Below are 15,078 nucleotides of genomic sequence, written 5' to 3'. Positions count from 1 at the left end.
CTCTTTCCTGCAGGTTTCAATTCTACACTTTTAACTACAGGAAAACAAATTCAAACATGGCTGATTGGTAAAAACCTGGGCATTTTCCTCTCTGTCTCCTACTCTATGGAACATCTGTCTCCTCTTTTCCATGGGCAAAGCAACATTTGTCATTCCTGGAAAGCTGTTTACTCTAAAACAATCACAACTTTCTCAACACAAAATGAAAACACTTGAAGGAACTACGAAAAGGAATAAAAGCAGAACAAAATATTTTTCTGGTGGAAAGCTTTATCGTCTAGGGATGCATATCCATCCCAGTATCAGTTTGTTTCAGTAATGAATTTGGTCTGAAGAATTTGTTTAGCTGGGAGAACACATGCAGTTGGTTAATCCTATGCAATGAGCACCATGGGAAGGATGCCAAATCAACATCAGAAGGAAGCTGAAGGGTTCAGGGAACGTGCTGCCTGGCAGCCTGATCCCCAGGCACAGAAGGCAATAGGGGATGGGCCTTCTGCTAACTGCAGGGGCGGCTGCTTCCCCAGCTACAACAGCTTAGTGCCCCAGGAAAGAGAGGGACGCAGAAGTAAGAAGACAAATACAAAAGGGCTGAATTAATTGCCCCTCACACGCATATGCCCAGGCTGAATGCTCCCAAAGGCTGTCTCAAGTGCTGTTGCTGTGCTTGACTCCAGATGTAGGAGGTGGGAAGGAGTTAATTATTGAAGGGCAGCTACAGGGAGTGGGATGCACAGCTCCTATTGACTTCCTTAATGGTGCTAAAATGTGCAAATCCTGCAGACTGTAGCTAAATTTAAATAATAATGATTACAAAATATAAAGCCTAAAAAAGAGGATTTATACATGAGCAGATTTAGCCAAGACATGACTCCCTCCAGACCTACACTTTGTTTACATGCAAAGGAGACTATGCCTCCTGAATGACTTTAAATCCCGATGACAACTATTTATATATCTATCCACCCTCCTAACACAGTTCTGAACCATAATTCCCACTGCTAAATGCTGTGGGGAATATCTACTAGTTATAGGTTCATCCCTGTTTTCTGGCCATTGGCCAGCAATCCACTCTCCATGTGTAAACAGTCCTGCTGCCTTCAGTGGGGCTACTCCTGTGATGCATAAGACGTTGTTTAAACAGATAAATAATACCAACAGCAATAGTAACATGTTTCTGTTACTGCTTTCAGACAGAATTTTTATGCTCAGCTCTTGGGAGTACAGTACGATTAGCTTACTTTATGATACGCAAGCTGGGGAACAAATAAATGAAGTGACTTGCCCAAGGTCGTACAGGAGTTCATAGGAGAAACGAGGACACAAACAATAACTGCATGGTTAAATTGAATCCTGAGCATTATGCAGAGCTCTGCCTACTGTGTGAATGAGGCTTTGAGTACTCTGACATTGTTATAAAGGAAATTAGTGAGGTTATATAGTAGGAAGCAAATGTTTTAAAACATTTTAAAATTTTAAAATTTATTTGCACCTACTATCGTGTTAACCAGTCCAGGTCCATCTTATCCAGAAAGAGTGATGAATGTTCAATTCATGTTAGAGCTAAGAAATCACAAAACAAAGGCTTTTATGTACTCCTGATTCAACTGAAGGAATAAACTTGAACACTTTCCATCGCTCTAAATTCCGTAACAACAATCAAATACAGTTAATTATAATGGATTAAAAAAAAAAAAAAAAGCAGCACCATCAAACAAAAACTAGTAGCTTAAAAGGTTTTTACTTCTGAAAGTGGGAAATACTTCCTGAGAAAGACAAATGACAACGCATCCAAACAAGCCCTCACAGCTTCCCACAAAAAGATTTCTATCCATGTTCACATCCATATGGATTTTACATTCTCCCTCAATCATACCTATCAAAGACTTTGTATATGGTCAAGCTGACTGGTGTGGGAAATGTTAACAGGACACACTGCTACAATCTGCAAGCACAGCTCAAAAGCTGGCGTACTCTCTCTACACTGGACTGTAGCCATACTTGCCTTTCCTACCCATGTTCTGTTTGAACCACTAACAGAACGAGCTTCCCCAGTGCCCCAAATGCCCACGTTTTCAGTCTCAACTGCGTCCTCCATCGGCATTCTCAGACTGTATAGACAAAACTGCAATAGGACATTCCTATTCTATATGCTACCATTTTACATCTCCCTTTTCTACCCAATGTTAAGAAATACTCTTTGTTTTCAGGTTCTGTTGTCAGGTGTCTGGTTGGGATGGAGGGTGAGATTTCTGGAAGTACCTTCCTCTTTCAAAAGAGCTGGGGTAGCTCTGGGGTTTTCAAAAGCCCAAGTTTCTTCCAAACTCTGATTGCTTTCAAACACATCTGCTTTCTCCCAGGTAGTGGGAATTTGAGGCCCCAAAGCTTCTGAAAACTCCAATAGGTGTCAAGACTGTTGAAATCCCTGCTTTTTAAAATTTCGGTACTACAAACTAGAGTCATCAAAGTATTTATGCATTGCTTCACTTGGCACGGCAAAGCCTAAGTGAAACAGATGGCCAACTCAGGTTTCCAAAAGTGACTCAGATACTCAGGAGCCCAACTCACACAGGAAGTCAATACCAGTTAATCTTCTAAATGTCAAATGGCACTTTTCAAAATAGCACTTTCCATTACCAAGAAGGACCTGAAACTTGGTGCTTTTTAAATGTTTGCTTTGTACCAAGTAATACCTCAGGCTCCACCTGTCTGTCTTTTCATGTTCAAAGGACAAGTGAATACTTGAGTAACGCAGTCCTTACAGGCAGGTCACCAGTAAATCAGCCAGCTCTGCAGCACTATGGATTTTTTTCTTGTAAAGGGCGTTTTTAGGCAACAAGCTTGGTGAGGGAGAGAGAGCTAAAGAACACACACACTTAGAATCAGCAGCACAGCCTTCCCTGGCTTCCCATAGCTTTAGTAGTAAAGTACAGAGACTGAAAACACCCTATGTAAGAGTAAAGTTCTTATTTTGGGGGGCTTAATCAGTGTTTAACAGAAGTTTAAACTGAACGAAGGAGGGCTGTGTTAGACAATCCCGGACGGAAACACTAAGAACTAAGAAATGTTTGGATGCTATCCCACAATGCAGCACCTAGGAGAAAGTGTACTGGGTTTAAAGAACATGTTATGGATACAAGATATGAACTGTTTCCCCCTTCTGACACTACGGACACTGAGACTGGCACCGGCCAAAGCTCTGCTTGTGATGGAGAGTTCCCATGCATCAGCATCTAGAGGTCATCCGAGCAACCTGCAGTCTGTTTCTGCTGCCAAGGGGTAATTAATCAAATCAATGTTCTCCCCAGAAATTGACTGAAATTAGAGGGAGGGCAGAGTTGAGTGCATTTGGTATTTTTAACCTGGAATGTCAAGTAGAGGAATAATGGCCATTATCTCCAGTCTGTATCTTAGAAGAGGGAGAAGTTAGGGAGGTGATTTCTACCCACATCAGGAAGTCCAAGACAGAGTAAAAAGACAGATGAATGTGGAAACTGGTTTACAGAAGAGACTAGAGGGACGCCAGTCCTACAAAGACTTTGAAGGTTAACTTTACACACTTTTAGGAAACTCTGGAAAAGCCTGCAAGTTCCAGTCTTGCAAACCTAAGTTTTCAGGTATCTTCACAGTTTATTTCATTTTCAATGGCAACAGGTTTGGGTTTGGATACATACATTTCCTTGTACAAATGTCAAAATTCTGTCACTGACTGATGGCAATATGGAACCTCTAAGTTTCCACACCCTAGTGGGTAGGAACACACAGAAGGAAGTCAACACCATAAACAGTATAAATATATAACTGTATAGTTTACTGTAAAGTATATATATGTCCCTCTAATAACTTAGATCTCTATTCTTTACTTAGCACTATGCTGTTTTGAGTACAAAGGACCTTCTGGTATTAGCTCCAAGGAGAAATGTGACTTCCCTTAGAAAAAGCACAACCATTATAGTTTTGGATTCCCTTCCAAGAGTAGTGATTTCAATACTTTTGTTTAAAATTTAAATTACATCTAGTTAGCAAAGAGAGAATGACTTTTGGCATATTTTCCTGCATCTAATAGTCACTTCCACTCACTTAAACTATCCTACAGAAGATTATTGTCATGAAGCTACTCAGAGTGTGACAACAATTGAGAGGCTTTGGCTACTGGAGTCAGAAGCATTAGATTTGAGAGAGAGTAATACCAAGGCATGGCAAACAGAAGTTGAAACACTCAACATAATCTACACTTTATTTTAATTAGAGACAGAAAACTTTCAAAGGCTCAGGAGAGATGTGATCTGGACAAGCCCCTCTTTGCCTCTCTCCTACTCACAGCTACAGAGTGCTGCTCCTCTGGCCAAGCCTGACCACTTGCTGACCCAGCTAATTATCCCTCTGATGTTTTTTTTCCTTCAAATCCCCACTGCTGAGACAAGGTACACAGGGTCCGCTGACTCAGTCAGTGCTAATCTGTAGATCATCTCAGGCTCTGAACTGTGGGACAGCCTTGGGATACAAACACCCAAGCTCTCTGCTCTGTGTTCAATGCATGTTTTGCACCGTGAGAAGCAAGTAACGCGGGCAGACTGCCACCCAGTTTGCCATGAGCTCTATAATGAGTGACTCAGAGCTCCTTGTCCTCCATCCCGCGCAATCATTCAAGCTCATCCTCTCTCACGCAGGTGCTTCCACACATGAGAATTTTGGCTGTTAGACTCCGATAAGCAAACAGACAGCATTTTCCCAGCAAGAAGGTGGAAACAAAAAGGTGGCTACAAGGAGCACAATTCTGATTTTTCAAATCTTTCCCAAATCTGTCTTCAGGGATGCCTGGAATAGTTCTAACAAACTATTAGACTAAAGAGACTATTATATCTCAACAATTACTAACTAATTATGTGTACAGATGTTTAAATAGCAGCATTTCTAAATCTTGTAGGGTACATACTGTAAAACTTTCATGTAAAGAATTTGCATAGAAAGGAATGCTCCAACCCTCTCTAACAGCTTCGTTGGAACAAAAGATCTTTCTGTACACTCTTTGACATTACTCAGGAAACAGCAAATTATCTGATTCAATTGGCTCATGAGTAAAATAGCATGCAGCAATTAACTCTTTAGAAACCAAATCCCCCTTTGAGAGGATTTATTATAAGAAAAAAAACATTAAATATATAATAAAATAAGAAATACAATGGATTAGATATAGACATAGAGAAATATAAGAAAATATAAGAAAAATATGAGATAAAAAGTACAAATATTCTTAAATAAAAGAAAACTCTCTCATGCAGGGCTGAGCTATGCAGCAGTCATTAACATTGCACAGGGAAGGAGTTTCCAACAATCTAAGTAATCTGAACAGTTAAATCACCCACAACAGTCCACAGAGACATGGTTTCAAAGTAGGCAGGATTAATGGTCTTGTTTCCTGGCAAAATGAACTCATGCTTGTATATATGTGAAAAATTTTACAGAATGCAGGAACAGCTATAATAGAGCCTGACAAATACTTCAGTCAACTGTTTACTCTAAATAAGCCAGGGTTGCATCTGGAGAGAGTGTCACTGAAACCAAGTCTTCTCTCTCTCCCTAAGTTACATGGGGGAACTCAAAACTGGACCCACAGGAAATACGATAGATATTGATGAATACAAATTATTTACTGCACTTTGGCAGTTAAACCACTGCCCTCGAATGTCCTGGGTTCTGCTCTAAGTGGAAGTCTGTTCTGTGACTCTGGGTATCTGCTGAGATTCTTTTTAATAAACCCACACAGTGAATTTGTATGTGATCCACACCGAACCACAACAAATCTCTACCGACTTGCATCACTGAAGGATGTGGCAATTATATGATGTTTGATGACTACGTGTTTCATCTCACCTCAGCAATTCTACCAGCCCCAGGAATACCGAAAAGAGCAGGATAGGCTGCCTGTCAAAACAATTCATACAGCTCTGATTAACAGAACATGGCAACAATCCCCTTCCTGGATGGTTCTGGGAGTAATGTTAGCAAAAGCTGAGTTTCTAGCCAGTTCTTAGTGATAAATCCTCTACACTTACCGTGACATTTCTAGGTTAACTTCTAAGTAAGAGCACTGTTGGGAATGGCTTGTAATTACTATGCATTTAAACAGTGTTCATCTGTAACCCATAGGAGCTGACTATCTGGTTGTGAGGAAATCACAGCACATGTAACCAAACTGTGGAACTACGCAAGTGTAGATAGCCAAACAGATATGCAGCAAAAACAAGATCTGTCTTTAAATATTCCTTCCCAGTCAGTCTCATCAAATTTCTGAATGTTTCCCAAGATAAAAATTAACAAATAGCATCTCCAAGTGGAGAGCCTCATCATCCTGTTACACTTTTTCAGAGATGACAAAAATGCCATACCAAATTCTCATCCAATATAATTAAAACCTCTAAACCTAGCTGAACAATTGCTAAACTAACCAGAGATGATATATATATTCCTTTGGGGATTGTCAGTGGTACTTGCTGAGCACTGATTTGGTTGAAATCCAATAGTTACAATGGAATATTTCATGCAGATCATATACATCAGAAATTTATTTTGCTCAGTACATTCCAATGAACGTTGCCACACAGAAGCTGTAAACTATTTTGGGTAAGAGAACAGATATAAACATGGAAATTCTTGTTAGCTGGTCTATCAGTAACACTTTGGTTGACAGGGCACATTGCTCTCAAGCCATCCAGTGGCATTGCTAAATACGCCAGTCTCATTAAAAATAGTCGAAATAGGAATGAATTCGGTGGCTGAGGTCACTCAAGTACTCTGGCAGAGTCATTATTGAATTTCTAGTAGTGTGATTACAAAGAGTGCACGCTCAGTCCATTAATTCGCAGCATGGAAACCAAAAATCAATGGGGTGCTACTTAAAACTCCTTTTGTGATAATTACCATCATGTATGCAGGTATACATGTGGAAGAGGAGTGTGTCAGCTGCTGCTCACAGCCTGGAACAAGAAATACATTATCTGGCAGTTGGACTAGATGACTGTTGTAGGTCCCTTCCAGCTGACATATTCTATTCTATTCTAGTTTACTGGGCTGTATGTCAGAGAGAAGGAAGGAGAGAAGAGTAAAAATTTAGTCTAAACTTGGGGTGAAATTCAGACTGCAAAGGAAATTTTGCCATTTGCTTCAAAGAAGCTAAGGTTTCTTCCCTGGAAATTTAACTGGAACTGAAATTCCTGGCAAGTAATCAGGAATTCAGCACTGGTCTATCAAAAAACTCTCTACAACAAGCACCTCAATTTTCTTTAATGAATTTACTTCCCCATGAAATTACTAGCTTGTTGGTAAAATAATAACAGGAAAGTTGTACGAGTTCTTCCTGGATGATAGTGGGACAAACTGGTAGACACTGTTTCAGCAGATCTACACCGATCTATACCAGTCAGCGACACTCTTCATTCTGACCCTTCAAAGTAATAAGGACACATCACAGATTTTTCCAGGAAAAAGTACTGTGGTCTCTGAACGAAGGCGGCAGTAGGACTGGTGTTTAACCATCCCTTGCTGCAGGTATATAAGTCACATCACTTAGTTACACACGCGGGTCAACTGGGAATAGAGCTTCCCGATCTGAACCAAAGCGGCAGCCCGGAATGCTGACTGGAGGGAGAGCTCTGCTACAAGCAGGGTGTAGGAGCCCACAGCACCAGCAACACGTTGTAAAATCCTCTGAGTCAGCAGTTACCACGAGCTGCCGGTTCTCTTACCAAGCCTGCTTAACTTATAAGACTTACAACAAAGACTTAGCATCTATATAATAATTTTCCACCTGTCCCATAGAGAAGTCACCATTATTATATAAAAACAAAAGAAACTGAGAAGGTGTTTTTATCTGCGATTTAAATAGGCGGTAAGTCATCAAACTAAAGTAACGTTGAGTGTCAAAGTAAGTCTCAGCAAGCCAGTGCAGAAACAAGCAGTTCACCTGGCTGATACACTGTGCTTTGCCTAAGGGAATGGAAAGGTCTCAGCTAAACAGGGACACTGTACCACTGTCAGTTGGTTGGTTGCTACTGATCCGACAAAGGCATGAGATGGGAAAAATGTTTAAAATAATCTAATTCTCTTTGATGAGATCTTAGCCTATGTTCCAGAGGTCTCTCCTGACCAATTTTAAGCATCTTGACTTCAGAGGAGTTTTTTTACTACAAAATTCCTCCAGCAGCAATGCTATAGAGAGCTTACATGTGTAAGAAACATATTTCAATTTGCTCTGCCGAATACTAACAAAGATCTTATTCACTTTATTCTAGAAAGGTTTGGCTTTTGGCGCTTTTTCCTAAATTTTCTTCATTCTTTCTTGCCTGACTGATTTATTTCCTTTGCTGTGAAAGTTACAGAGGAAAGCAGAGTTGCTTGGCAGCATGATGTGGTATTGCTGAACTCAGCTGTTTATGGCTTTCAGCAGATGTTTCTGCTTCAAAGGCAGTGTGAGAAAAAATGCACATGCACAAATTCATCCCCCCAATTCTGTATCTTTTGTCTCTTATCTGCCACTGCCTCCACATCACAAGGAAGGCTGCGTTACAATAGCTGCTAAAACATCTGAACCATGCCAAACGTCACAGATAAGAGCGGACCTCACCCCTAATTAGAACTCAAGATTTAGACCGCAAAGAGAAAAAAAAAACCAACATAAGTATCAGTCCATGAATGTGCTGAATCAGAAGGAGATTTTCACGGATAAGCTCGCTATGAATTACAGCTTATTAAAATGGAAAGCAGTAGGGATTGCTGTGTGCAAGAGGCAAGAACACCGCAGCTTTCAGCAGAAGATGCGAGTGTGACAGGCACCCTTTCCTACTGCACAGTCCAGGAGCTCTGCAAAACACATGCTCAGACATAAGTTAAAGGCTGAAAAGTAGACCATATGTTTTCCAGTCGCTTTCTGAGAAATGATTGCTTTGTCAGATATCAAAAAATAATCTCAGCCTGGACATCAGGAATTACAGTTATTATTGAACCCGTCTATCAGTTTGGAATGGATCTAAAGCTGTTGTCCGATATTCCATGACTGCACATTCTATTCTATTTAATATGTGTGGGGCTCTGCTCTATTTACCTAATAACGAAATAAAACAATATATTCTATTTAATATGTGTGGGGCTCTGCTCCATTTACATAATAACGAAATAAAACAATACATCCAACCTGACTGGAAAGCAGGGAAGCACTGAGACAGCAGCTTTCTCAGCAAGGCTGGGTTACTGCATGCATTGGCTAAGCTTCCAGCATTTGGTTTTGATAAGCATGTAAAAAGCTTTTCCAAACTATACAGATTTGCTGAGCTAACAAATTTGATTATTTCACTTGGGCAAAAAATATGTGAAGAATGACCTTTCTCTTGGTGCTTCAGCTCTTCTGCTTCCCAGCAGACCCAGGAACTCCAAAGTAGGAAGAAAAAAAAACCACCCGAATTATTGCGGCTGGGCTGGAACTTCTGTAGAGATCATGAATAGATCTCATTTCATGCATTTTATTATCTCATCTCTATTAATTCATTTTCTTGGAGAGAAAAATCATGAGAATGCCTTACTCCTTGGCTAATACTATGTTATCTATAAGACTAATGTAGTATTTTTTGAATGGTCAGGACCAAGTCTAACAGCGGTTCTGTTGAAATCCAACACGAAAATTCATTTCAATAGTGTCTAACAACAGGCCTTCAAAAACCTCATCTTAAATTATAATATCCTGCTTTGAATTTCAAACAGAAGAGAGAATGTTACGACATACCTGATAAGAAAGAAAATATTTTCCATTTAGTATCTTCCACAACACCTGTGCAAGCCCTGTTAACTTTCTGACTCAGCCTTTATCTGTTGGAAAGCAGGTATTTACGCTGATGCCACGTTAAACACCAATTTCTATTGAAACAACTGACTGATAACAGTGTTGTTGGATTATGGCAGGGCCAAGACTAGCTATGGATCAGGGCCTCGCAGTGGTAGGTGCTAGATTAAAACTAGACAGACGTATGTTGGTAACACAAAAATTGCAATACTTATCTCAAATCTGATCTTTCTGCACTTGCATTACTGAAAGCATTGAAAAGAAAGGGTCCTTCAGGCTCAGGGAGAGCCCTTGTCCATGAGGGCTCCTGCAGAATTCACTTTTCCTTAATGCAAGACAGGGCTGCCCATTAATTCAAAACCACTTAGGATTCATAAGTTTCATCAAGTACCCAGTAAGACAGTAAGGTGGAAGAAACAAATATTCCCTCTCGAGCCAGTTTGTGCAGCCGCTTGCTTAGACACTGCGGCAGACAGAGAGCCAGGCAGCGGAGCATCCGCCTCCTTCCTCGCAGGCAGCCTCCTCCTGAAAGAAGAGACACCAGAGACATTCTTCATCTTTCCTCCTTCCCCAGCTTGGGGCTTTGATAAACACTCCTGACATTCAAAGCAGCAAAAGAGGAGCCATATGAAAGGCTCCTTTGGGAAGCAACCTTCTAACCCTAGTCTTCTGTGCCCTAGAAAAGATATTGTTACGCGGCACAGCTGGCTGATCCCCCGCTGTATGTGCAGATGTCCAGGGTATCTCTGGCACCTACGCTGATGCTGGAGACATCTGTGCCCTAGTTTGACCTGGAGCAGGCATCCTAACATAAAGAGAAATCTTAAAACGCAAAGACAGCTGGCAGAGATAAATTATTTGGGAAATCAGATGAGAAAGGGTGGAGAGAAAGGATCTCTAAGGCAGTAGGTAAAGGGTTCGCTATATAATTCCCGGTCCTGTTACTGACAGCTACACGCACACGCTCCCATGTGTGATTTTAAGCAGACAGATGCACATCGCAGGAACGACTCGCCTTGGAAGCTCTGAGGGTTGCACTGGTAATCTGCCAGCAGCCTAAAAGACCGCACCTAATTTGCACCAAAATCTGTGTAATGCTTAAAACAAAATACTCAGGAGGCCACAATGCTCATTCATCTGTGACTTTGTCATAAATGAATGGAAATGGATTCTGTTTCGGGGTTCAGTTGTGAAAGAAATCCACTGCTGATATCTTCCTCCTAAAGCATCTCTACAGTTTGTACAAATCAGTTTCTGCAGACACAGAGGTGACCTCCTGAAGATGTACACAACTTCCCAAGCAGCTCCTACAGCAGTGGCACATGCCATCTCAGCTCTGATCCTGCCTCAATTACCAGTCAGAAGATAAACAACTGTAAGGAAAAAATCCTGACCCAGGAGCACCAGACCTCCGAGTCCTTGTGAAAACCAGTGTCCTCTGCTCAGACTGCAAGGTTTTGAGGTCAGAATGCACCTCTGCTACTCTGCTGAGCTCTACAAACCAGTCTGACCCACAACCGTGCCGGGGAAGATGACCCAGATTCTAACATATTAATAACACCCTGCTCACAACGTGTGAATAGTCTTCTCTGCGTCCACATATTGGGCACAGACCAACTGTCTCGAGGTATAGGCAGACACACACACATCACACAGCTTACAGTTCTTCAAGTTTGAGGCATGTTATACATCTACACTTTTATTTTTCAGCCACAAGAGAATTCACTTCTCTGACATCCCTTGGCAGCACATGGTGCTGCCAGACAGAGGAGAGCCCTGCACAGAATTGTAACGGCTTTGTTGCTTTCCTCCATGCCCCGATGATAGGAAACACAACCCGGTAACATCATTAGCTGTTTCTGTGTGAATGCAATCCTACCCAGACAGTGTTAAAAAAACCCAACAAACAACTGCAACAATGTGTGCGCGTGTGGCGGGAGGAATAAGCGATCGCGACACAGTCTGAAACATAAACATAACATCTGGAAGCACTCTTCCCGAGTCTGCCTCTTTATCAGACAGATGGCTGGAGAGCTGTACACCCACGGGCCTCTCAAAAGGTTCAAGGCCAAGAGGATAAAGTGCTACATCACAGCAGTGTTCCATTATGTCAGTTTTTCTAAATGTCTCTCCGTTCTACCCGGCTCAGTTTCTCTACCCAGCTGACAGAAATCAAAAGCACTGGGTGGCTCCATTCCTCCGCAAACAGAGTACAACCTCCATGGGCAGAAACATCGGCTGAAGAACAGACTGAAGGCAGCTTGTTCCAGCCCACTTCCAAGTTTGAAGGAGCAAGAGGAGTTCTGCCTGCATTAGCCCCAGTCTTGGTTGCAACAGAGGAGTAAGGCACAACTGTGGAAGACTCTTTGTTCTGCTTTCTTGCTAGCTGACCCTCTGAGCTGTGCTAGAAATAGCTGGTCATGTAAAGAAGAACATACTCTCATCTTCTTGGCAAGATGTGTGCATGTTTATAAAGCACTCAGGAACTACAAACTTTCATCTCCTTGCTTTTCAGAAGCTCTTTTGCAAAGACAGTGGAAAACACCTCTCTCTGCTTATATTTAATATATTTATGAGTTGGCTGAGTTTGCTGCAAGAGAAGATTAGCCTGCGTTGATGCGGGAACTCCAGAGCAGTACCTCCCTTCTCTGCTGACCTTGCTACAGAACTGCACATCACCCAAATGAACCGCGCTGCTAAAGCAGCCTGAAAAAGCTGGTGGCAGCACTGAAAGATCCCATTAGGGACCTGCAATTCTCAACCAAATTAAATTAGCTTAATAGAATATTTGTGCTCTGCACAGAGGGCTCCAAGTGACGCTTAGAAGCTCACTAACTGCAATGCCCACTACGCTGTATGCTGTTCCACCGGGATCTCCGTACACACGCCTGGGTTTCCCTATCCAGCCCCTCCTTGTACACAAACATTTCATTCAAACCCAGGTTCGTCACGCTGTCAGAAGACAGTGATTATTTACATACACAAATGAAAGAGGTATTAATTAAAACATTGACTTGTATTTGCATAATTAGTGCTAAAAATATTTTTATAGGTTAATTAGACTTTATGCAAATTGGATTGAGGAGATTTAATTTGGGGTTTGATAACTTGACTATTATAGTTCCTCAATTGCAAATATACTGAGAGTCACATGCTGTTTCAAAGCCATGCCCTCCCTTTCAAACTGGTTTGGTTTTAACTTCTGGCAGGCTCAAATGGTGCATTTTTCCTTTCTCTTTACCTGCTCCCCCAAACTCTCCATTAAAAAACCTCACTAACTGCAATGATATCGAGTGTAAATACATTGAATCAGTGAGCTGCTCCTGATGAGAAATTTCTGCACTTTACAGAAGTCTAATATTTCCCAGCCACTCCGACTGAGCCCAGAATACAAATGTTAAAATCTGCTCAGGTTTTCTGTGCTTTAAGATAGTACAAACCAACTGCATGGGAAAGCAATAAGCAACCCGGTATCCACTGAAGATTTTATGATAGTCTTCAAGGAGCCCAGGTTTAAGGCCAATACTAAGCGCAGATCTAGGGATGCATTGCTCAGTCTGTACAATGAAAACGCTCTGCGTGGACTGATATACAGCAGTGGTGTGGGAATTCGTTAGGATGATACCCAGCAGGAGTAAAAACTTCCACTGAAAGAAGCAATACGTGACTTTACTATGTGTTACGGAAGAGAATCATGCTTACTGAAGAAGTACTGCTTTTATGGCTGTGGAATAGCTAGACCAAGTCCCAGAAAAAACATATTAAAGAGGAAAGCAGGCGCTGGCAGGCCAGTTCATACCAGTGCTCCCTGGAGCACGCTGCCCTGCCTCTGACAGAGACCAGTGTATGGCTCAGCACAGGAACCTCCAGCTCTGGGAGAAGTAACTGTTTGCAAAAGGGGATTCTTCTGTATTACATACAAGACATTAAATATTGAAAGGTTGGAATTATCCTGTACCAGTGATTGAAAGCTACAGAGGTTCACTGTGGAAGAATTCATTGCTTGCTTGATGAACCAACCACAGAGGCTGTGACACGTTCAGAGAAACGAGGTCAAAACTATCAAGCCAAAGATGTTCAGTAAAAACCTTTAAAATTAAGAATATTCATATTCATGCCAAAATGACACTCCCCCACCCCAATGTAGGTCTATTCTACTAATTTTTTAATTTAAACTGATGAGTTTTATTACCTGGAAACTGAGATGCCCTGTTACAGATCAGCAGATGGTGCCATAGTTAACAGAAGTGTCTCCAGATTTCCAGGCTACAGGTTTAATAGCTACAAGCAGTGGCAATATGAGCCCGAAGCCTTTCAACCAATGAATGGTACCATGGATATAAATGAGTTTAATGTGCCGAGTATATGAGGTTTCATACCTGTTCCTTGAACTTGGCGCTATCCTCTGACAAATAACTGTTGTGGTTGAATGCTTTCCACCATTGCCCACCTCTTGTTTCACGTCCCACTGCCTGGGGTCACTTGTCTTTGCACTGAGAATGTTGACACCTTTCTTCACCTTCGCCCTGTTGGAAACAGCAAGTGTAAAAAGTTTACAAGAGAGTCATTCAGGACCGTGATCCTCCAAATGTAGCTCAAGCATGGAAATCTCAATATATCTGTTCTAAGTATTAGGTAAGTTTCTAATCCATTAGTAAATAAGAGAGTGGTATCACAAATGCAGATTTAAGGCACCATATGACTTTTTTTGGACAGAACCAGCTACCTGTGCACCTCTAACTGTTCTGCCAACAGCAGGCTGGAGCTATGATTCAGACTGAACCTGTAGGAAAACCCACCCTCAAGGTTCTTTTATTTATTCTGACAATGATTTACCTCAAAGAGAAATTTGTCCCAACACAGAAGACTCAGGACGGTTCTGTTCATCTACATCAAGACCAACTTTTGCTTCATCATGGAACAGAGGAATACTTCACTGGAGTTTTTCAAATAACCCATTTTCATTCCATGGGATATTTTTGTAGATAAAAATACTAAAATACTTATGCTATACAAAACATTAGCTATTGAGCAGAAATCATCATCTAACAAGATGTTGATATCTTCTTGACATTTATGAGGACTCAGCACCTAAGTTCCTTGGAAAAACTCTTCTTTTTGCATCTTTAGGCACTAAAACACTTTAAAGATGTAGTCATGAATGATGGAGAGTACTTGTCTTCTTGTTGCAGTTTTTCAACAGTGAAACAAAACAATTTAAGGCATTGAAAAATAAAATTTTTATG

The 15,078-nt window shown here is 41.3% G+C and overlaps 1 protein-coding gene across 1 annotated transcript in view; it reads right to left on the bottom strand.

The window, feature by feature from the left end:
- TMEM132C (transmembrane protein 132C) overlaps positions 1 to 15,078 on the bottom strand; it is a 135,723-nt gene that overhangs the window by 64,849 nt on the left and 55,796 nt on the right. Inside the window, exon 3 of the mRNA XM_010073087.1 lies at positions 14,212 to 14,358. Coding sequence (XP_010071389.1) covers positions 14,212 to 14,358 — 147 coding nt within the window. The remainder of the gene's footprint in view (positions 1 to 14,211; positions 14,359 to 15,078) is intronic.

Source organism: Pterocles gutturalis, unplaced genomic scaffold, assembly GCF_000699245.1.
Source record: "Pterocles gutturalis isolate BGI_N339 unplaced genomic scaffold, ASM69924v1 scaffold537, whole genome shotgun sequence".
Lineage (NCBI taxonomy): Eukaryota > Metazoa > Chordata > Aves > Pterocliformes > Pteroclidae > Pterocles > Pterocles gutturalis.
The sequence above is the reverse complement of the archived record's forward strand: the minus strand, read 5'-3'. Positions and strand labels throughout refer to the sequence as shown.